The sequence below is a fragment of the Mus caroli genome, chromosome 5 (assembly GCF_900094665.2).
Source record: "Mus caroli chromosome 5, CAROLI_EIJ_v1.1, whole genome shotgun sequence".
Lineage (NCBI taxonomy): Eukaryota > Metazoa > Chordata > Mammalia > Rodentia > Muridae > Mus > Mus caroli.
In genome coordinates this window covers 68,511,112-68,534,853 of record NC_034574.1, presented here as the reverse complement: position 1 = coordinate 68,534,853, position 23,742 = coordinate 68,511,112, and the positions used below count along the sequence as shown (strand labels likewise).

At 46.8% G+C, this 23,742-nt stretch overlaps 1 protein-coding gene across 2 annotated transcripts in view; it reads right to left on the bottom strand.

Annotated features, from left to right (window-relative positions):
• Positions 1-23,742, bottom strand: part of Kit (KIT proto-oncogene, receptor tyrosine kinase) — a 79,612-nt gene that overhangs the window by 44,777 nt on the left and 11,093 nt on the right. For both annotated transcript variants that reach the window (XM_021163090.2, XM_021163091.2), the window contains exons 2-3: positions 2,314-2,586; positions 53-334 (exon numbers count right to left, since the gene is read on the bottom strand). In XM_021163090.2, the coding sequence (XP_021018749.1) occupies positions 53-334; positions 2,314-2,586 (555 nt within the window). The remainder of the gene's footprint in view (positions 1-52; positions 335-2,313; positions 2,587-23,742) is intronic.

The window sequence follows — 23,742 nt, the reverse complement described above, 5'->3', positions numbered from 1 at the left end:
GCCCCATGAATAGGGTCTCCATCGCCCACAGGATGGAAGAAAGAGGCCATACCTGCCCTCACTTTGAGGGTGAATTTGTCAGAATGCAGCCATGTACCCTCACGCTGAGCAGCACAGCGGACACACAGCCGGTGGTAGGCACGCTTCACGTTTTTGATGGTGATGCCAGCCTTGGGGTTTGGGACAAACGTCAGGTCCGTGGGGAGAGATTTCCCATCACACTCGATGAGGGAATAATTGGACACCTGTGGGTCTGTCAGAGGGCAGCGGACCAGCGCGTCGCTGTCTTCTTTGCCAAACAAGGGAAGGCCAACCAGGAAAAGTTTGGCAGGATCTGTGGAGAAGAACAAAAAGCTGGATGTGGAGACACTGAAAACATTTTGTGAGCTTGTTTGTTTGTTTAGACAGGGTCTCGCAATGCAGCCCTGGCTGGTCTGGAACTTGCATGTAGATCAGGCTAGCTTCTAACTCAAGAGATCCACCAGCCTCAGCTGGGATTAAAGGCATGGGTGTGTACCACTACAACCTGCTCTCTGAAAACAAGCTTAAAAGATTACAAGCTTGAATAACACAATGGATTTCAAAGTTTGTTATTTTACTTTACATATGTGACTCTGTGCTAGCTTATCCAGATGCATGCGGACCAAAGAGTGGAAGGGGCGTCAGATCTCCTGGATCTGGAGTCCTAAGTGGTCCTAACTGACCTGCCCAGTGTGGGTACTGGGGACCAAACTAGGTCCTCTGTAAAAGCAGCAACTTCTCTTAAAGGCTGAGCTTGCTCTCTGGCCTCCAACATACCAGCATTCAAAGTGGATATTAAGGATCAAATGCAGGTCCTCCTGCCTGTAGGCAAGCCCTCACTTGCCTGACAAGCTATCATCTCAGCCCTCTGAAAAATTCTGTTTTCAAATCATCCTCTCCACCCAGAAATCAAATGTTATACACACACAAACAGAATCTGTGGCCACTAAAATATATTTGTTTTATCACTTAATTAAAAAAAAAAAAAAGACAAGAAAAACCATCAGAAGCTGCAGCTGGTTTTCTGTCTATACTTTCCCAATCACCAGGGCGTAGGAGCCTCTCAAAGGAGCCACTTCTTTCCCTCTCAGAGAGAGGCACACACTAGGTAAGGGTCTAACCGTGAAGAAAGGGTATGAGCTGACTGCTCTGGCTAATTCAGCCACCTCCTCAGGCAAGCAGGCGTCTACGCAGCCCACCACGCAGCCCAATGGTTACTCTCATTACCACCTGGAAATTACAAAAATGTCTTCCCCAGTGTCACCGGCAGCTTGCGGGTGGGCCCAACATTTCTGAAGCTAAGCTGGGGCTTATCGCTGAGCATGTCTCCTCAGCTGCCCACTTCAGGAAGGACAACCGATAACGCCGGCAGAGGCACAGTCAATTTCCCGGCCATCTTCGGAGGCAGCTTTATTAACCCCTGTTTGAGCATGCTAAGATTTGTATAATTGTGTTTCCCTAACAATACCCTGAGTGAGACCGCTCATCTTATCTGAAGACCACAGGGAGAAACGGAGGCCCCAGGCAGCACACCTCCCAGGCACAGGAAAGCATCCAGCCTAGACTCACAGAGCTGCGAGTGTGCGATCAACGACAGACCCAGTCCCAGTCCAACTGGTGCCACAACCAGGACTGCCATCTTCTGCCTTTCTCATTTGTCTCTTAGACTGACATTAGCTTTGTTTTTACATCACCCAAAGGATACCGCCCCGTGAGTTCTTGACATGATAGCAAACACACATCCACAGATTGCTGAATGCGTCTAGGAAATGAGGTGTAGGGGCTCCAACTGCCACATCTTTGTCTTTTGTTTCCGAGAGGCTGTAATTGCTGAAAAGAATCAACCCCAAAGGAGCTTATGACTGACAAGGAATGCTTAGCTGTCCAAGTTGTTTTCTGGAATTTAGTCCCTAAGAGTGGGCCAAGTCTTTTGAAGTACTAGTCTGTCCGGGCCTTTTGAGGCCTTGGGCTCCCTGAAGTGTTTTTACTTAAGTGGGAATATTTAGTATTTCAAGGCATTAAAATACAGTTTTCCCAAAGGGCCTAATTTATTCCCGGAGTTGACTCTGAGCACCAGGACAAATGGGTTAACCAGATTGTAATCCAGTTCTGGCCTGCAGACCCCCAGCAGGGGTCACGCTCCAAGCCATGAGGAAGCTGGTGAAGAAAACCATGGATGTTAGGCCTCCTTGAACCAGCCAGCCAAATCCTGCCTGTGGTTTGGTCACCTCCGGGTGAGAACAGAGAAGCAACCACCCTCCAGCACAGTGCCGCGGAAAACCCAGCATTTACCTCTAACAAACACGTAAATAGAACTCGTGAGGCCATTTCTGTTGCTGCATGTGTATGTGCCCGTGCGAGTGGCCTCGGCTTTTTCCTGGATCCATTCATTTTTTTTATTCTCAACCATTTCATTGAAATAGGTCTTGAAAGTCCATCTGACAAAGTTGGGATCAACGCACGTCAGGCTGAGGGTGTCGCCAGCTTCAACTATTAACTCTGATTGCGCTGGATGGATGGATGGCGGAGACGGCTCCCCTGGACTCACAGATGGCTGAGACGTGGCTGCCAAGAAAAACAAGGACTGTGTTGAGTGTGAGCTGTCTTGGCGAAGTAAACCATTTCTTCTAATATTGAGTTCCATCTCGACTGTGGATGCTACAATAAAAATAGCCCTGCTATTTGTGGCTGCAAAGGGAATTCTGTCTAAAGTTTAAATTCATCTATAAAGTTATTTTCTGCAGCCTTCAATTAGTCCTATGGGTCACGCTTGGTGTACAAGCTGCCGAGCTGGACACAGCTTTCTCTGGGTCAACCGTGCCCAACGAGGATGGTCTGTCCTCGGGCTGTTGTTACATGAATATTCACCTTTAAAAAAAAAATCACAGCTACGTCTTACACAGTGGAAACCAGAAACAAAAATGAGCTGCATGATGTATTCCTCAGTGGTGTAGCCACTGGTAAGTCGCCCTTGCTCAAATAACAGAGCCCCAAACCCTACTTATTAAAGTCAATGGGTCACCAAAGGCAAAACAGAAAGACTCGGTGAAAGAGGAGAGCTAGAGAAGAGGAGGACAGGAATACACAGAGGAGGCAGGATAGCAGTAGGCAGGTATGATACACACACACATGCATGCACACATACATATGTTATATAAATATATATATACTATAATATACTGTATATACACTATACACATACACTATATAAATTATATAGTATATATGTATGCATATACTATAGTATATATATATATACTATAGTGTATATATACTATTATATATACATATACATATGTATATATATATACTATATGTGTGTGCACATAACTAAAAAAGTACATTAAAAAGAATATACATGAGAGGACATCTTTTTTTCTTCAAGCTTTGGAATTCACCTATTTTCAAACAGTACTCTTTACAGGACAGACCTCACTGAAATAATATCTACATATCTCCCAAATGTTATGGGGAAAAATGACTGGATCATCAAGATTAGACTCTGGGCTGTTTACCACATATGTTGGCTTCCAATCTGATCAATCTAACACCTAGAGAGTCCACATTAGTGTGACATATGCTCTTTACATACATTTCAGAGTTAAAGAAAGAATGCAGTGCCAGGAGCCGGGGGGAAAAGGCACTGTCAGGCAAGCCTGGCCATCTGAGTTATAAGCCGGGGAATAGAACCAATTCTTAAAAGTTACCCTCTCACTTTTGAAGGTACGTGAATGAACACAGGCACGCACTGATAATAAATAAAAAATGTTTTGAAAGGGCACCACTCAAGCACCAGAGTAAATGAAATGCAGCTAGAAGTTTAGTCTGAGGAAGAAGAGGTGGGCTGGACCTTGGTCCTATCAGATGAGGGGGAGGACAAGGCTGTCAAGGACTCAACAGCAAGAAAAACAGCCCTCCCAGAAAGTCCCGTGCGAGGCACCTGGCTGGAAAATGGCCCAAGGGGATGTATGTTAGCTAAGGTTGATGAACAAGGAAGACCATCAAGAGCCCCCACACCTCAGCATGCGTGTGGGCCAATCTGCAGAGTGATCACCAGTCAGGAATGACTTCGGGATGGAACCCCCCCCCCAAAAAAAAACAAGGGTTCTACCAGCCAAAAGCAGGTAAGAAAGCCATGAAGAAGTTGATTTTGTTGTTTTTAAATCACTGAAAAGGAGGGAGGGAGAGGAGGAAGAGGAGGGAGAGGAAGGAGGCCAAAGCAAAGGAATGAGGCAAGACCATGCGTTAGAAAATGCCAGGGGGGAAAAAAGGGGGCAGGTTGAGGCAGATGCCACACAGTGAGACCAAAAACATGTCCTCTAAGATGGTTACAGAAAGATTGGATCTGGCCAGCCATAGTGGCACACGCCTTTAATCCCAGCACCTGAGAGGTAGGGGCAGTCAGAGGTCCATGAGTTTGAGACTAGCCTGGTCTACAGAGTGGGGCCCTGTCTCAAATCTCAAACAACCCTCTCTCCCTCCCTCCCTCCCTCCCTCCACACACACACACCACTCCTGGGAGTCAAGGTCACAATTTCACTGGTCTGGGAATGTCTCCTTGTTCCAGGGCAGGCAGTATCAAGTACAGAGCTCTCCTTCCAGTGTGAGATGGAGGAAAAAGATATACAAGCAAAGATGGCCACAAAGCCAGGCATGCGGGGAGAGCTCGAAATGTATGCAGACAGGAGGAGGAGGGCCCGAAGACAGGGACAGACAGAAGGCGCTATAAAGGAACCCTCAAACTGTCTTCTGCAGGCTTTTGCATGCATGACCAGCTGCAATCTCTGTTTAAATCCAACCAACAGATCACCTGGACTGCAACCACAGTCCCATGGGGTCAAGCGAAGGGTTGCTCTAGAGCAAAAGATGCCACCCAGGACAATAATGACAGGGATCATAGCCATCAAGGGTCACTAGGCACCAGTAATCCAGGAGATGCTGTAAGATGACAAGAGCCAGCCCGGGCTACCAGGCTCCACATCTCAATGGCCTGGCCTGTTTATGGACATAGGAGTGGAGAGGACTGTTTCCAGAGGCCTAGGAAGGAAGCATTTAAAAGTAAAAGTGGGGGTGCTATTGTTTCAGTTCCTTATATTCCAATGATGTAAACCCTCGCTGAAAGTCAGAGAGGAAGGATGGACCAATGGGAGGACGGACTAACTAGCTACAGTGAATACAGAATATTCTTAGAAAACTTAATCAAAAAAATTTAGTCAATGCCTTGCGTGACTTGGTGAAATTTAGAAATAATTGCCGCTGGCTATATCTAGGGTTTTTATTTTCAACAATGACTTACGGGCTCAATCTTCATACACACTATAAAATAAAAAGTTTTATTGGGATACAAGCGAAGGTTATGTTTATTGTTTTGTTTCTAAACTATCTTCAGTGTTGTTATATCACAGCCTCCCAAATGATGATGATGACGACGACAGAGATTCCGGTTTAGAAAAATAGAAATTCACATTAAAGGACTATCCCCCAGAAAGATACTCCAGGATTATCTGGGAGTATCAGGGATGGGAGGGCTTGTGGGACAAGCCTGAGATCCTAAACTTGGGTCCTCAGTATTACCACAGAAAAAGCCAGGCACGAAAGTGTGCCGCTATAACTCCAGGCTGGCAAGCAGAGACAGGCGGATCCCAGGCCCTCAAGCTCTGGCTGGCTGGCCTAGCCCAGAGAGCAGGCCCCAGGTCAGTGAAAGATCACTTCTCAAGGGAGAAGGGCGATAAACAGCAAAGGAAAACACCTGAGGCCCTCCTCTGACCTCCGTGCACAGGGCTGTGTGTGCCCATGCACACCCCATCCCCCACCTCCCCACCCCCAACCCCCATGCTCCCACCCACACAATCACACTGCTCAGTATTCCAGCTGAGCCATGAGACCACTTTGAAGCACACATTTTGATGTGCATACCTGATATTCAATTCAGCAAGCTTTCAGCCATGAGTTTATTGGGCTGCCTTTTGTCTCCCACCAAGATTTTTGTACCACTGAATGAACACGCGTCCTTCATCACGTGTGGCTATGGACAGTAGTGAGATTTCTTCTCTTGTCCCTGAACATGTTAATTAATGAACCAAAAGAAAACGACATACGATAAAACTCAGCACCCTAGAGATTGGAATCTAACGAAAAAGGAGGGTCAGATGGCAAACATAGCTGCTCTCCAGGAAGATCTTACAAGTCCTTGCTCACCAAAACAACAAATAAGCAAACAAACAAACAATGACAGTCCCTTGACAGAGGGGGCACATAAGTAGACAACTATGAAAAGCCTTAGGCACTGGTGCCAAAGAAACATCAAGGCATACTCCGCACCCGCAGTGGCTTCCCTAGAAACTGTTTAAAATTTATCCACAAAATCCGGTCAGCTCAAGGCAGGGACTCAGACACAACCCCGACGGCATTTTTGTATTATTCGATGGAGCCCAGAGGCAGAAAGAGCACAACTGTCTACAGACAGATGAAGCACACAATGTTGGGTGTTAATGCAATGAAATATTAGTAAGCCATAAAAAAAAAAAAAAGAATGAAGTACTGATGCGCTACAACACGAAAGAACACAGATAAATATACATGTCCTTCCTTACATGAAATACCTGGGTTTGGGAAAATCGGAATCAGAAAGCAAGAGTGGCAGTTACTAGGGGCTGGAGTAGGGGGGAGGGGTTGGAGGGGCGGGGAGAGGGGCTCAATTTATGACTGGCCACTCTGGCAGGAGGAGAAAGAGGCCCTGGAAACGAGAAGGGATGGCGACTGTCCCACACTGTGTACCCTTTCTCATCACTGCTGAACTAGATACTTTAGGATAGTACATTCCATGTTGAGTATATTGCATCATCATTAAAAAAAAAAAAAAAACTAAACTAAAACTAAACTAAAATTAAGCCAGGCATGGTGGTGCATGCCTTTTATCCCAGTGCTCAGGAGGCAAAGGCAGGCAGATCTCAGAGTGAGAGGCTAGCCAGGGCTATACAGAAGAAAAAAAAAAAAATCTGTTTCAAAGAAGTCAACAAACAAACAAAAAACCTAAAGTTAAAATAAAACAAACAAAAATCCTGGACCAGAACTACCTTAGCCTTCTCCAGCCCGCCCTGGCTCACTCTTAGCTAACACTAGGTGTGGCTCCAGGGGTGGCTTAAATTGTGTCATTAAAAACAATTAGAAAAACAACAAAACAAAACACCCTGAATTCCTCACTGTCCGAAGCAGCCAGTGCTGAAGTGTTGAAGAGCCCTTTTAACTCTGAGCTGAAGGATCTAGAAGCTCATGCTGACTCCACAGAAGCTGGAGCCCAAGACACTTGTGCCCCAGGGTGACCAACTAAGTCTCACACTGCCTGAGTCATCTGACTTTATCCCCAAACCTGTCCAGGATGCATACAGATAGTATATTATGGGTCAGTTACATGTATGAAGTATTTGCTGTGAACACACATACACATACACACACACACACACACACACACACACACACACACGTAAGGGGTGCCTCGCTGGGGGAGATCTACTGTTGGATTTAATATGGGTGAAATGTTTAGATTAGATTAAGATTAGAGGGGGGCCTCCAATTTGCAGCCTGTATTCAGCACGCCTGAGGAGAACTTCTTGGGAGGAAACGGAATTACAATCCACAGAGCTTGCACTTGGCGTACCGAGCATGCACAGCAAGGACGGCTGCTCAGAGCACCTCTGAGAAGTCCTCTGCAACTCAAAAGCAACCAAATCTCAAAGAAAAGAATTTGGCTCTCTACTGAAGATACAGTATGTGGTATGGCATTTTTTTTTCTTTAAAAACAAAACAAAACAAAGATAATACCTGTGTTTGTTACAATGTAGCAATTAACAAAACTGAGGCCCAGCCAGGAATCCTCCTGGCTGGCTTGAGCCAGTTTCTGGCCAGCCCCTGCAGTAGTGGTTGGCTCCTGTTTGTTAGCTTTGACTCCCAGGGCCTTATTCTTAAAAAAAAAAAAAAAAAAAAAAAAAAAAAAAAAAAAAAAAAAAAAAAAAAAAAAAAACCATCCCTGCACCGCCTGGAGTTCTCGATGGGGTTAAAAGCGGGGAAGTCATTTTAAAGTCTTTCCTTCTTTGTAGGTAAATATAAGGAACCAGATAAAGAAATGGTTAGGAAGGAGACCTACCAAGTCTAGTTTTGGAGAAGTAGGCCAGGAGAAGACAGAGCCTCTAGACCTTGTAGCTCAAATGTTCCTCAGTTTCTGTGCTTAGTTACAATTTATAGTAAAAAGAAAGTCTGACGGCCGGCCCGGAGTGTCACTTTGTTTTTGACAGACTTTTACAGCCTCATAGGAATAGAGAGGGTAAGAACCAAGATGAAAGAATCCTGGTAATTGCCCACAACACCCTTACAAAGAGGATACTGGGAATAGAACTAAGCTGGGGACAGTAAGGAAGGGCTCAGTGAATGTCACATGGGCCCTCAAGCCACTCCTAGGGATAGGGAGACTCTAGGTCACCCACACACTAAGGGAAGCCAGGTCACAGAGGTCACTGTCTGCACGCTGCTCTGCAGAAGCCAATGCCTTCAGCAAGAATCTACCACATAACTAAAACACGGTGCTGGTGGGCAACCCAGAGCCCTGCACAGAAGACAGATAACATGAATGAAATAAAGAGAGATGGAGAGAAGGAACAACGTTCCATCAAAGAGGGGAGCAGCTATTGGGTTTCCCAGAAGGACCAAGAAAGGTTCCAGGGGAAGCAACCATGATACCCAAGTCTGGGGAATCTGCACATATGTTTGAGGAAGAAAGCATCTTCAAAGTAGATGGTGTCAGGGAATCAGGGTAAGCTACGCCTATGAGGGGCTGGGCCTGCAGTGAGCGCTCAGCCTCCAGGACAGTGAGCACCAGTCTCTGTAGAGTCAAGTTTCTTAGAGACCAGGGATGCAGACTGTGCCCAATAAACGGCAAGTAGGGGTAGGGAATGAGAAGGTGTGTCTAAGAGATGGGCCAGTAACCGAGAACACCATCTTACACCACACCACAGCGGGTATGTTTGTTACATGTAGTGTCAAAGACCGTCATCCTTTCCTGTTGTTTTACATATTGTACACTAAAAGGAAAAAAAAAAATCAAATGTACTTCGGGTAGCATGTGCTGTGAAATAAATCAAATCACTTTATGCCCAAACTACTAAGATTACCTGCCTTTCAAAGGATCTGCCTGGTCAGTTGTGACCACACTCACACACAGACACAAGACTCTGAGGTCTCCAAAGAGCTTTCTGGGTAATATTTAAATCAGTAGTACAAAGATAACAGTACTGACGGAATTCATCACCAATATCATATAGGTGTAGACAATAAACAAACTACCCTGTCTCCTAGGCCACAGCCCTCAGGAAACAACCCCTTGGTCTAATGCAAATTTCTGTTTAGCTTTCAGAGACGCGATACGTTTTGAGTTTGTGTGGAGTCTGTTGGATTTATGAGCCAACTTGATGTTTCAAGCACTAGCAATGCAGCCGCTTAAGTCAGTTTCAAAACTCACAAAACAAACGACAAGGTATCTTTGCAGGGTGTTTTTAAAAGCAGCTCCTGCAGAGGGGTATCTGTCAAGATTGGCTTAAAGGCCAGCTAGCTGGCAGAAGAGAGGAGGAGACAAAGTAAATGTAATAAAGTGGGCGTGCCGGCAATTGCTACAACAGGTGTGAGCTGGGTCTCCTGGGACCAGCAGGAATACAGCCCAGCTATTTAACTTGGGGAGTGCTGAGGGCTAAGAGCACATCGCCTACCACACACCCAGCTGGAGGAGGGAGGCTCCCAGCCAGAGACCAATGAAGCCAGTGCTGGCAAAAGGGCTATCCATCCTTGGCTCTTCACCTTAGGAACATTAAGAAGCCATCCTCACTGGAAACAGGGCCTGGAGTGTTCGGGTGCCTTTTTTTTTTTTTTTTTTTTAAACAAGGGCTCAACTTATTTGGCCCAACTGTGGGCTAACCGTTGTGAGGCTCAGGCTCAGCTAAGCTAGGATGTCTGACAGATTGAGTGTATTAATTAAATACATTTATAACTTCTAAGTTTTTTTAAATCAACATTCCTACTATTGTAACGTAAGGAATATCTGCATTAAAGTGAACTGATTAAAGTAAAAAGGGATGGAGTGTCAACAGAGATCAGAAAGGGGTTCCTGGAGTTCAGAGTTCAAGTTGAACAAAGTGTACAGCCAAGCTGTGGGTGGGATGAGAGAGTACAACCCCCCCAGAAAAAGAGCAGCGAGCTGGGGGTTAGTTAGGGTGGGGAGACCAGCCCAGGACCTGCTGCTTCTCCACAGGAGGGAGCCTGCCCTGAGAAAATGAGACTAGAACAAAGTCAGTTGAGAAACAAGGAAGAGCAAGCTGGCTGGAGGACCCTATTTCTAAGTGCTTAAGGGGACTCCAGGCAAGCTGGCCCTGGACAGTGAGGAGACAAGATGACACCCGTGTCGGAGGCCTCTGTGATGGAACACTGTGGGTGCCAAGTGATTAGAAGAAAAACAGACTTAGGGACATTTGGACCCGTGTGGTGGCTAGGTTCTAGAGATCAGAGGACAGAAGTGAGGGCCAGGGACACACTCATATTCTTACTAGTCCAAAGTGGTGGTACTTGGAGTGTCTGTGAAATTACTGGGGTGGGGGTGTGGGGTAGATTACAAAGACCAGAGCTATAGCCGGCAAGGCCCAAGGTCCCTGAAGGAGGAAGGGGATTGAAGAGCTCCAACAAGCTAGAAGTAGCTCGGGGATGCTGCATGTGGCCTAGTGGTACAGGAGCCCATACTGGCTCAAGGACACCCAAGTTAGGGTAAGACACACATTAAGCCACTCATATTTTGGAACCAGTCCTTTGAGGGAAATATAGCTGTGGCACAAAGTTGACAGAGGCTCTTCGCTGGGACCAACGGAGAGAGGAGTCCAAAGGGAGAAATACCGGTGGGGAGTGAGGCCTGGCGGATTTGCCCAGGTTTCACAAAAGTAACAGGGGCAGCCTGCAGTCGCATTGCCTAAGAGGCTGGGGTGAGGGCAATCTCAAGGGTCTTGGAAGAAGTGTAGTCCTCCAGCACCAGAGAAGGAAGCCCCAAGCAAACAGGGGTGAGAGGCTACCTTCTCCATCCCCTCCTACCCACCCACTCTGCTGCACCTTGAACCCTTCCTGCCTCTGCCGCGCTTCGGTAGTTTCTGCCCTAAACACTGGACAGGCCCAGGGCTAGTAAATCACCTCCCCAGATCACACCTTTCCTGTAGCCTGCGCTTCTGCTCCTCAGCTTTAGGGGTTTGATTGTTACTGCTGTTTTAATCTTATCAGTAAAATTTTGCTATGTTGTTCAGGCTGATCTCCAATGCCTGAGCTGAGGTGATCTCCCATCTCTGTCTCTGGAGCAATCACTGGCACTACAGAGAGCCCGGCTGCGGGCCGACTGTGCCCAGCTCCTGGCTTTTGTACCCCACCCCACCCCCACCCCCTCGCCAATCTCACTCTGCTGTTAAGAACTGTTCTCGGAGCTCTCATCTTAGTGGGGTGTGCTCTACCCCCACCCAAAAATCTTAAACACTATCTATCTGGTGGCAAAGAAGACGCCCCAGGCTGCCTGTGCCTTTTGAAAAGCATACCCAAGATCAAAGTGATGTCATGTTCTGCCGCCTCTAAGGGACTCTAAGGGACTGAAAAGGACTCTGAGGGCTTTACACTCCAGCTTTCAAGCCGAGCTAGCGCTGATTGAGGGACAGGGTGAAAATATGAAATGTTTGGTTCGGCTGTGATTTAATAGTTGTACATTTTAAATAAAACCCATAACGACCTGCGTTTGTTTTCAAGCAACTAGCAAAGGAAGGGCTGCCCCAGGTGGAGACAGACACACAGACGGTCTAAATTCTACTGACAGAAGTCTCTTCACCCAAGAATTAAAGTCCAAAAGTCTCAAGAGCTATGCCAGTCCAGGACCTGCTGGTGGTGTATCCCAGTGGTTAGAGTCCATCTCGGACACCAAAGTCCCTGGCTTCAACTCCGGAGCACTTCCTATACTGCGCTGGGGCCCCTGGGCCTGTAATCCCAGCCCCTCCAAGAGTCTCAGAAGTTCAAGGTCATCCCTGACATCCATCAACTCCTGGCCCAGCTGGGCTAGCTGAGACCTGTCTCTAAACTTCTTCTACCACTACAGGAAACTTTAGGTCATGGCTCCTAGGGTGTCTGCTTAAAATTCCAGGGCTAGCAAGTCTGCCCAGCAGATAAGGCATTTTCTGGCAAGCCTGATCTGAATTCAATTCTGGGATCTACAAGAGAGAAGTTAAGAACCGACTTTTTAAAGTTACGTGTGACCTCCATGCACGTGAGTCATGGCATACACATGCCCTTACACAAACACACAAAGTAAAAATAGATAAAACTTAAAGATAAATAGGATATAATATAAACATTATTTTGAAAAACCCAGGACCCAGAATCAAATACATAGAACACAAGGGGTTCTCCTTAAAGATTTGGGACTGGACATGGAAGGTACTCAAATCCCTGTGGCATAACCAGATGCCACCAGGTCCATGACTCCTGGTCTAACACACACCAATGAGGATTCTTCTTAACTAATTGTTTTTCAGAACTTCTTCTAGATACAGTTACTAGAAGTTCAGGTTTACCCAGAAAAAATATTTCCTTTAAAACTGTCCCTGCTTGCTTATCCTAAGAAAAATCCAACTATGAGTGTCTGAGGAAACAGGATGCCCCCCCCATGACCCTGGCTCAAAGACGCCCAGAGAGAGGAAGCTCTCCCCAGCCATTATGAACCTGGCCTTTGGGGAATGAGGCAAGCCCTGGGTTTGACATGGACAGTCTATGTAGCTCCATCGCAGATCTCAGTGGAGGAACTTTCTCCTTTCCACTGGGTTTCCCCCATCGCCCAGCACAGCCCCTGCTGTAAATATGTAGGTTTCCGTGTTTTGATTTCTGGAAAGCACTTACTGTAATGTGAACCAGATAAGCAGCACTAAGGAGAGATCTCTCTAACAAACACCAGAACAAGAACCCGACCACCATCTGTGCGGCCATTGGCTGGGGATGGTGTCAGGGGTTGTCTGTCCACTCCTTTCAACACTGACTTCCTTAACTTCCAGAACACTGAGAACAAAGCAGGAGACAGGTCAAGAAAGGAGGCAAGGGTCAGCTCAGCCACGCGCTACAGCAGGACAGTCAGACTCCAGGCCACAGACGGTTCAGCATGGCCAGACTCCCAGCTGCCTCCCTGGCTGCACGGCGCACATGAGGCCTGCAGGGATCAATGAAGGAGCTGGCCACGGATCCAGGTCAGAAGTTCACGTCTTCCCCGTGAGAGGCGTGGCCTGTGGGTGTGGATAAGATGGTGCCCTCTCAGCTTGCCATGTTCTCTCAGGAGTCTTAGAATTCTGCCACATGCCAATCCTGCAGGCCCGGGAGAGGATGTACGGTAGTAATGGTGGCAAGCCAAAAAAATAAAATACAATAAAATAAAATGAAATAAATGGCTGCAAATAAAGCTTGGGGGACCCTAGGCTCTGTTTCCAGTCCTCCGGCATCAAGTTCTAGTGGTGTCGAATGAGACATTAGGTAAGAAGTGATTAACATTTTCACACATCCATGTGTGTGTGTGCACACAGACGCATACATATGTACACGCATATGGCAATCGGGGCATTTCAGAAATGTATTAGATAAAATATGCGTAATATTTAATTACCACTTTAACCATTTGTAAGTATGCAGCTGAGAGGTATAGTAAGGACATTCACGAGGCTGGGCAGTGACCGTCACAGGTCACTTCCACTCGTTTCCTGTCTTCCCCGCCCGCCAGCTGGTAACTCTACGCTCCTTTCTCCCTGAGTCTTCCCAATCCACTTTCTATCTCTACGAATCTGTCCTCCTAGGTGCCTGGAATAAGAGTTCGCATGCACTATTAGTCCTTGGGTGACTTCCGTGTTTCCCTCGGAGAGTCACAGAGCCCCGTTTACGCTGTAGCGTGCCAGAACCGCATCCCTATTCAAGGCTGACTAATGCTCCAGTGTGCGCTTGGGCCACACTTCTCTTTTCTTCTCCCCATCCTGGCATTTGGATGGTTTCCCTGAGGCATTTTCAACTGCGATCAACACTCTGGAGAGGGGCCTCTCTGACTTTCTAGCTTTGAGAGATGCTGCGCATTAATTATACTCGACAAAACTAGATGAATATGCTAATTTTCCTCATAATGGGCAAGTCAATACATTTTACTCAGAAATATACTCTAAAACCTACTTTTAAAGGAACCTGTCAAGTAAGGGAAATTGTACCTTCCCTTTTCCCACACAACTTGCAAACAGGAAAATTTCCTTCTGTGTCTACTGTCAAGATGTCATCTTACAGAAGTGGGGACTAAAGCAGTCATGTTTCCCACTAGAAATTGTATCTCAGGCAGTTGCTGGAGCAAAGGGCAGAGGCAGTTGTTAACTGTTCTACCACAGGACTTCTATTCCGGGGCGACAGTGCACTGCAGCCCTGGATAACAGGCCCAGGGTGAATCCCTACTGAGCCATCTCTACTCCCCTTCCCCATTACCCTGCCAAAGAGGAGAATCTGTTGTGTAGGCGCTGTAGATTTCTAGGAAGCCCATGTCGAACTTGCAGGGCTTAAAGGGGCTCCCTGAGGAACTCCAAGCACCCTTCTTGGTGGAAGGTCTTCCCAGAAGGCAGGAAAATAGTCTCTGGTCAAGGGCAGAGGCACAGCCTGGGTGGCCTGCATGTGCTCATGCCCAGAAAAAAAGCAAGGATCAAAAAAAGTTAGCAGTTGTGGCCTGAAGTTCTTGGGAGTGGGTGGTGGTAGAAGGGGAGGGGTGGGGAGTTGTCCAACTTTGTAACTTTACACAACACTTATTAAAGCCAAACCAGAGGGTATAAGAGACAGGTGCTGCCCTGAGCTTGGGTAAGCAGGTGACAGCACAGGAATACAGGGACACCCAGAGTAGGTTTCAGAGCCACACAGGGATCCGGAGCCAAAGCAGTGAAGCTTTGGGGAAGCCAATTGGCCTCCCCAGGCCTCAGTGGAGATGACTGTAAGCCACGAGTGGAGTTGTTCGGGATCTTCGCACCATCTCTAATTCCCTTCAGAACCTAGATAATGCTGCTGGTGATGTCACAGCGAGAAGATAAGGACCTAGTGGCACCTGAAGTACCAGAGAAAGTACCAAGAAAACACCCCTGAAGCCCGGAGGAAGCAGGAAGGCAGGGGGAGGGAAGGAGGATACAGAATTCCCTTAAGTTAGGAGGAAAATGGTACTTGATGAAGACGTTAAAACAACAGACATGGGAAACAAAAATCACATCCCTCGAGGGCACCAACCGCCCTAGTCAGCTCCATACACGATAGTCCTCACAGGCCTCCTAAAATCTTACAGCTTTTGTTCCTAAATTGACGGTTTTACTAATTTATTGAACCAAAGCAGAATTTTACAACAGCTCTAAGAAAGTATGTTGCGGGGCATGCACATGGCCCCTGGTTCAAACCTTAGCATTGGAAAAACAGAGTATGTGTACAGACACCCAATAATTTCAAATAGTCAACAGATTTCTAGTTTCCTTACTCAAAGCAAGATTTCCATAATCATGTGAGCATTTTTACTCCCTGGCTCTTGAAATACCATCTTCCCAAAAAAAAAAAAAAAAAAAAAAAAAAAACAGTTTCTTAAGGCTACGCTGTTTTTATAAATGACATGCATGAATGTTACTGCCAATGCCTCTCATAAAGACCAATGAGACCGAGCCTTATTTTAAACAAATGCCCCCATCTATGGCTGCAGCTGCTGCTGCTGAGATGGAGTCCCCAAGCTGTCACCTTCTAGAAAGGAAATACAAAGCAGAGCAACACCAGTTAACAGGCCAGCGGTGCTTCTTTCTTCTTTACATTTTTATTGGTGTGTGTCTGTGTCTGTGTGTCTGTCTACCTCTGTGTGTGTCTGTGTGTATGTGTGTCTGTCTGTCTACCTCTGTGTGTGTGTGTGGGTGTGTGTGTGTATGTGTCTCTATGTGTGTGTGTGTATGTCTGTGTCTCTGTCTGTCTGTTGTCTGTGTGCAGACACCCTCAGAAGCCAGAAGAGGGCAATGGGCCCCTGAAGCTAAGGTGGTTGTGAGTTGCTGGTTGCTGGAACCTAATTGACTCCTCTGGAAAAGCAGAAAGCACTTTTAACCATTAGGCCATCTCTCTAGCCCCTGCATCTCTCTTCTGTGACTGTGTGGGAAGAACAGGATACCTCATCACTGCTTCTGCCACAAAGTGGGTGGCCGTTCTCAGAAGCCCTGGGAGAGTAAGCCAGCACTCCTTTCCATGACAACCTTCCCAGGATCTTTCCAGTGCAGGCTGCTGTCCTCTGACCCTGCATCACAGCAGCTCCAAGATCTCCAAGTGCAGGTTCACTCCTTCTGCCATCTCCCTGGAAGTCTAGCCCTCAAGAACCCGCTCTCTCCTGCATCCCAGAGCCAGAACTGAGCTTAACACCAAGCAAGAAGATGCTACTGCAACAGCACCAGCTTCCAGTTAGCCCTTCCTAAAACTCAGCAAAATCAGAGCGCTATCATGTAGCCTTAAGCTCAGGTGTTCTTGAAATAAGGGTAAAGGCTAGACCTTACCTCCATCCCCATTACCCAAAAAATACCACACTGAAGTCTGGCTGTGTGCTGGGCCCTTAGAGCAACAGTGTACAAGACCTCCCCATGCCCACCCTCACTGTTTATATTTAGCTCCTGGTTGGGCCATAAACCAATAATTACACAGTTCTATAATTACTGTGTGAGAAGTGTGAAGAGCTGAGAAGCACAAGGGAGCTGACCTGACCCACCCTAGGGGTGGACGAGGATCGTAAGGGAGACACAGGAGCTGGAATCTGGGATGCACCAAGGAGAGTCAGCGGGAAGCACCGTGCTCTGTACCCCAGGTAGTAAGCAGAGGCCAGGAAGCCACATATCTTTACGGACGCCAATGCAGCTGTAAGTGCAGAGCGGGAGGCAAGTGTGTGTGGCAGTAGGAACCAGGCCCCGCAACGGGCTATCTTCATACCCCCACATAGGTGAGCAACACTGGGTGTGTAGTCTCTGGAAGGTTGGAATCAAGGTAGGTGCTAATCCTATTTATCCTTTGAAAATACCACCTGCAGCAAGGCCTTTGCTTCGCCTCCCTCATCGCACACGCATGCTTCTGGAAACCTCTGCATAGCCCCCTCCGTACTGTAGCTGTCTGCTTTCCTGTCTGGACTAACTGAAACTCCCGTCTACCATTCTTAGGTTGTCAGAAAGAGAACTGAGAACTGCACCCTGTCTGAGCGTCAAGGGACTCAAGAAGCCCTGGGCCTTGTGCTGGGATGAAGCCCAGCCATTCTGACCCGCTCATAGCTGGGGGTTCTCAACCTTCAGCCTGCAGCAGCTTCCCCTGACGGCCTTATTAAATCAAGGACTGGAAACCCATGCTCCTATTATTTCCAGTGCAGCAGGTTTGGGGGAGAGAGTGGGCTGGCATCTTTACCTGGTCCCAGGCGTGCCTGGTGTGGCTGGTCCTGACCGTTGAAGAACTGGTATGGTAGCCCCCTGACCTACACAGTAGTCAGTCAAAAACAAAACCCAAAACCCCTGAGACTCAGGACACCAGCCACTAGTGTAGCAAGAAGCCATACCAGGATCTCTATCTGGGAACTCAGGGAAAACCTGCAGAGACAGATTTTCTTGAGTGAGCAAATCTGCCTGGCTTTTACACCTAGAAATCGGCCTCGCGCTGGGTCCCCCTGACAAGCCTTGGCAGCCAGTCGTGCGTGCACAGATTTCTCAGATCCCCGAGCTTTCAAGTGGGAAATGTTACAGAATGCACCAGTCACAGCTACAGGACTCTGGAACAGTGACACTGGTGGCGAAGACAACTTCTGCAGCGCATCAGACCTCAATCTGGCTCAGTGACTCGGAGGTCCTGGCACTCCCCCATCTTGCCATGCTCCCCCTGGGCTGGGGGCCTCCTGGCCCACTCTGGTGCAATAAGAAGCACGGGGGTCCCCTTATGCAGGGGTCCCCTTACCTGGTTGAACAGGAGGGTTACCTCCCTCAAATAGCAATAAACTCTGCCTTCGAGGGAGGCAGAGCCTTGCTGCAGCTTCCCTCAGAGAACTCTGAAAAGGGACCAGGCTGCTCTCTCTTTCAGAACCCTATCCTGCTGTCTGCGACACTGGGGCCTGAACTCTCTCTCCTCTGAGCTCTCGCCATGCTCTTGTCTGTCTGTATGTAGCATGAATAACCCTTCCAATAAACGTCTGGCTCCCAACAGTCTGTTTCAGGGTCCCCTCCAAGCCCTGCACCAAAGCAGCTTTTCTTGGTGAGTGGTCGGATACCAGTGACCGTTTTCCTCAATTGCTAATCAGATAATTGCCCGGCAACAGTTAATTCTGTAGCCATTCTACATTCAAATACGCAAAATAGAAGAAGATAATTAGAGCCAAACAATTGCCCTGGTGTAAAAGCACACTAATGGACAAGATGGGTGTATTCAGATTCGATTCAACATTCATCAGAACGCTTGCTGGTGGTCAATTTGCTTAATGAGTGTTCACTTTTCTCTTAATTTTTCTGGGGTGACATTCACTCAGAACCACACATTAAGCCTGCTTCCCTTTTCCAAGGAATCCTCCCTTGTGGAAAGTGATCTGAATGCCTGTAAGGAACAAGAGAAAAATGCCTGAAACGGAACTTACTGTTTTCTAGAACTGGGAAAAACAATCAACAACAACAACAACCCATCCAGTATGTCCCTTGAGAAAACCCTAGAACTTTCTACATTGCTTTAGAATATGACCATCCCTGACGACAGGGAAAGGAAGCCCATTTTAGAATTGTAAGCGTGTTTGTTTGTTTGAGACAGAGCCTATGTGGTCCTGGCATTCCCTATGTAGACCAGGTTGGCCTCTGGCTCAGGGAATCCTCCTGTCTCTACCTCCCAGGTGCTGAGGTTAAAGGCATGTAAGGTGCTCACCTCCACGCCTGGCTAGGAACCTGTTAGCATATTTGAAATCAAGACCAAGTGGAAGAGACTCAAATCGGACCAAGAAAATTTGAGATTTCTGGAAATTTAAATAAATATGTCAACCCCTGGTAACATTTTTTTCAAATGATTATAACTAGAAATATGCAAACTTTTCCACAGGGGGCAAGAGGGGGTGGAAATGTATCCAGTTAGGTAGCAGTGATACCTTTATTAACCGTGTAGATGCGGTGTTAACGCTTTCAAAACTTAAAAAAAAAAAAAGACTGTCTCCTGCAGAACCAGAATGCTGGTTCTTACCAAGTGTTCCTCAAAGACAACTCCCTAACGAGCTTCCTGCTCTCCTGACTGACTTCCACCATAATGCTCTGTTGTAAACAATAGCGCAGACAGCTGATGTCAGAAGGGCAGGAAGTATTTCGTTTACAAACACAACTCTTGTCCCCAGACAAACGTTTTTAAATTGTATTTTTAAAGAAGATTGTATTTTCAGAGGTGTCAGCCAGTCATTTCATATTTCACTTTGGTCCAGGCTTGGCAAAGCCATAAATTAACAAAACCAAAAGGTAACTTTAAAGAGTTCGGGGGCTATTCTGGCTTCAGGAGTTAACGGTAATGTAACTGATGAACCTCAGTCTCAAAACTGGGCAAACAGAGCAGAATTCAATACTTCAGATGACTCATAGCTCTGCATATGATTCAGCATGCATGCGGGCACCACCCAGAGTATGACATCACAGCCTGTGTGAGCCAATGAGCTGAGAGCCCAGAGTATCACATCACAGCCTGTGTGAACCAATGAGCAGAGAACCCAGAGTATGACATCACAGCGCTGAGTGCCTCCATGTGTGGGGTGCCCAGGGTCTGACATCACAGCCCAATGTGATTGAGTGCTGGGAGCCCAAAAGATGACAACACAGCCCTGTATGATCTACTGTGTGTCTCCAAGAGGGTCAGGACAAACTACCAGCAGCAAACATGGCAGCTTGTCACACAGTTTATTCTGAGAAGAACCACACAGACAGGAAGTGCAGAGGAGATGGCGACACGTGTGTATTCAGTGTGCTGGAGTATTCTGGAATGAGAGAGGTTGATCCCTAAGAAGTCACAACCCCAGATGAAGCCCCACAAGGGGAGACAGAGCTGGGGATGGGATTCAAGGACAGAAGAGGAGCAAGGAGAAGGAAGGTGTGGAGAGAGGGACTGAGGAGAGGCACAAAGACAGAGTAAGATTATCGCTTAGTTAAAACAAGAGCAGAGAGCTCTGGTCTGCCATACTTACAAGACAGTATTGCCCTGCCCTCCCCAAAAGAACTGCTACTGCATTCCAAAGAGTTATTAAGAAAAATGAGAAAGCTGGGGGACATCTCTAATGTAGAGAGTAAAGTCTTTCAGCTGGTGGCACACCCTTGAACTTCCAGTACCCAGAAAGTAATGAAAGGAGAATAAAGAGTTGAAAGCCATCCACAATTATATCGTGGGTTCAAGGCCAGCCTGGCATACATGAAACCTACTTAAAAAAAAAAAATCAAAGACTGGCATAGTGGATCACGGCTTTAAACCTAGCACTCAGGAGGTACAGGCAGCTGGGTCTCTGTGAGCTCTGGGATTGGGAGTTCTGGTCTGCATAGTGAGCTCCAGGCCAGGTAGGGATATTTGGTAAGACCCTGTCTCAGAAAGCAAAACCAACCCAAACCACCGAAAATACAGAGCACAAGAACAAATACAAAAATGTATCTCAGAGTGCAATGGCCCTTGCTGTGATCCCAGAATTTGGGAGGCTGAGGCAGAAGATCCAGAGTATGAGGCCAGCCTGGAAAAATGTGACTCTAGACAAATGATAATGGAACTAAAAGGATTTCCAAGAACATGGTAGGTCTAGAAGACAAAGAAAATCCAACATATGTTGCTGTTGGCTCTGAAGCCATTGGAGAATAGTAAAAACTTCTCATCTTCAACAACTCTTTAGTGAGGGAAAACGAAAGCCACGCTTGGGATTATATGTCAAGGCTGTGATCTCTTCTCTGGAAAGACGAACTCTCAAAAGTGACTGTCCTGGGAAGAGTAAAGAAAGCATTCCTGTGGGTATCCAGGTAAATGTGTGGCCAAATCAGAGGCAGAGAAAAACCATATTAGTGTATCTGACTTTGACAGCACTTGATGACAAAAAGACAATACAGGAAGAAAATTAAAGATACAAAGATACCTGAGCAAGGACAGGATGGCTGAGGCTTTCTATGAGACATGTGACCTTTCCAGCAAAGACTACAGACAAGCTGCTGTGAGTACATCATTGAGATGCCTCCCAGAGCATCCCTTCAGAAAGAGGCGCAAGACCAGTCATCGCCCCCAACACTGGATGCAGGCTGACTTTTGGCACTAAAAGAAAGTGATAGTGGAGAATAGGTGAGTCCCTGTCTTGGACAGAGTTGATTGGAAAACCTGAAAGAGCAAGTTCTGCAAACAGATAATTAGCTGAGTGTGTGTGTGTGTGTGTGTGTGTGTGTGTATACTTCCTCCTTCAAACCCCCAGCTCCTGGCAGAAAAGAAACAGAGAGCACACTAGTGGCCAATTTAAATGTCACTCATGGTAGGGAACCAATAGAAAACAGCTCTTGGAAGAGGCAGACAAGAGTGCTTCTAAAGGTCTAAAGGCACCTATTAGAAGAACATCATTGTCACCGCAAATACTCAAAGGTCCACTAGAGAGAACACAATGTCTACCTTTAAAAACAAACGGTGATCACGATCAACCACTCAATCGACAGCTTACAGGAAATGCAGACACTGAAACACGCTAATTGTTAGAGGAACGCAATCAGCAAACACGCAGCCTCTTCCACAGGAGCGAAGGCTGAATGAAGCCCACCAAGAAGCAACATCGGGGAGAGCCTCCAAACCGAGGCTTGCTCTCAACATCAGCCAAACATTTATAAAACTCGTCTACATTTGTATAGTACTTATGTTCACCAGGGGAAAGGTGAGTACTGAATACTCCACAGCAGGGTAGAGCTGTAATTTGTTTTCCTGCTTGGATAAAGTGTCCCTCCCCCGTGTGTTGGAAGGCTCGGGTAGGGTGGGAGGTTGCGGTGTCAGGGCAGTGATCAGATGCGACACCGTGACTGTTTACAAAAGGAAATTGGTATTTTAGAGCTACGTACTGAAAATATTTCTAGGTGGAAATCAAGCTTCATAGGAATGAGATGGTGAACTGGGAAGAGGCAAGGCTCCACGACTGGCCTCGTGGATCTGAGAGCTCACTATGTTTTTCTTGAAATGCCACTGTGAAAAAAAAAACACGCTGGCCAAGTGTGGTGACACACACCTGTAGTATCGGCTTTTGAGAGGGGAGGGCAGGAAGACCAGGAGTTTGAAGTATCCTCAGCTACATACTGAGTTTGAAGCCAGCCTGGGCTACATAAAACAATGTCTTAAAAACATCAGCAACAATGCAATTATCAAGTTAAATGTTCCTCCATGTTGAAATAAAAATGGCTGCCAAAAAGTTTCCAAACGGGTCAGGGAACAATAGAGAGCAGAGGCTAGCTGATGTTTTTCAAAATGGGTTTACGCTTTCTTAGTCAAGTGATAGTTAATTTAATACAGTTATACTGACAAGTGTTTATTATCAACTTGACCCAACCTAGGGTCACCTGGGGAAAGGAGACCTAGACAAAGGAATTGTCTTGATCCAACTGGCCTGCGGCTATGTCTGTAATACTTTTCTACTTACTGACTGCTGTAGGAGGGCCCTAGCCACTATGAGTGGTGCCATTTAGCTGTGTAAGAAAGCAGGCCAGGCAAGCCAGGCAAGAGAAAGCCAGGAAGCAGCTCCCCTCCACAGTCCTGCCTTAGCTCCCGTCTCCAGGTTCCTGCCTTGACTTCCCTAGGTGATAAACTGTTAACCTGTAGAGTGAGATAGATAAATAAACCCTTTCCTCCCTAAGTTGCTTTGGTCATGGTGCATATCACAGCCATAGAAAGCAAGAACAGAGGTCTAGTTAAACACAGGCCTTGCAAGTCTCAACCCAAACAGTAGGTCCCAACAATGAAGACTGGATCAGAACAAGCTAGCAAACGGAGCAAGGACCTCAAACAAATGATTCTGTAGACCAGTAAAACCTGGCATGCATGTGCGTATCCAACGCCAGTGAATTCATCAACAGTGCTGGAAGCCACAGGACAGCCACCTCGGGCTTCCTCCCTTAAACCTTCAACTAGGCCAGTCAACCAACTTAGGGATGTCCTTCCCAGTTCCAGCCAAGAGGGGACCATGATCCTCCTCAAGGACCAGATGTCCACCATCCAAGGACAGACGGATCAAAACTTCTAGTCCTGATTTCCCAAGTCTCAATCCTCAGTTCAGTAAAAATCCCAGTTTTAAAACTGAAGAGCTCAGAGCTTAACACGTTCTGGATATCCGAAAGGCCATTCTAAAGGCTGAGATGCAAAAATATAAATAAATAAACCTCACTATGTCCCATCCCGTGACATCTCCATGCTGGTAGTTCATCCTGACCAGATATGGTAACAGGCTTGGGACTTAAGCTGCACTTTGTCTAAGTACAGTCTTGTAGGCTTTAATATGGTCATGCCCAGCTTCTTAATTAAAAAAGATAGGATGTTTTAATTTTGGTATAGAATGAGCCCCTCACCCCACCCTCCTATAGATCCAAGGGACATCTGAAACAGGATGGAGAGATGGTTCAGCGGTGAAGG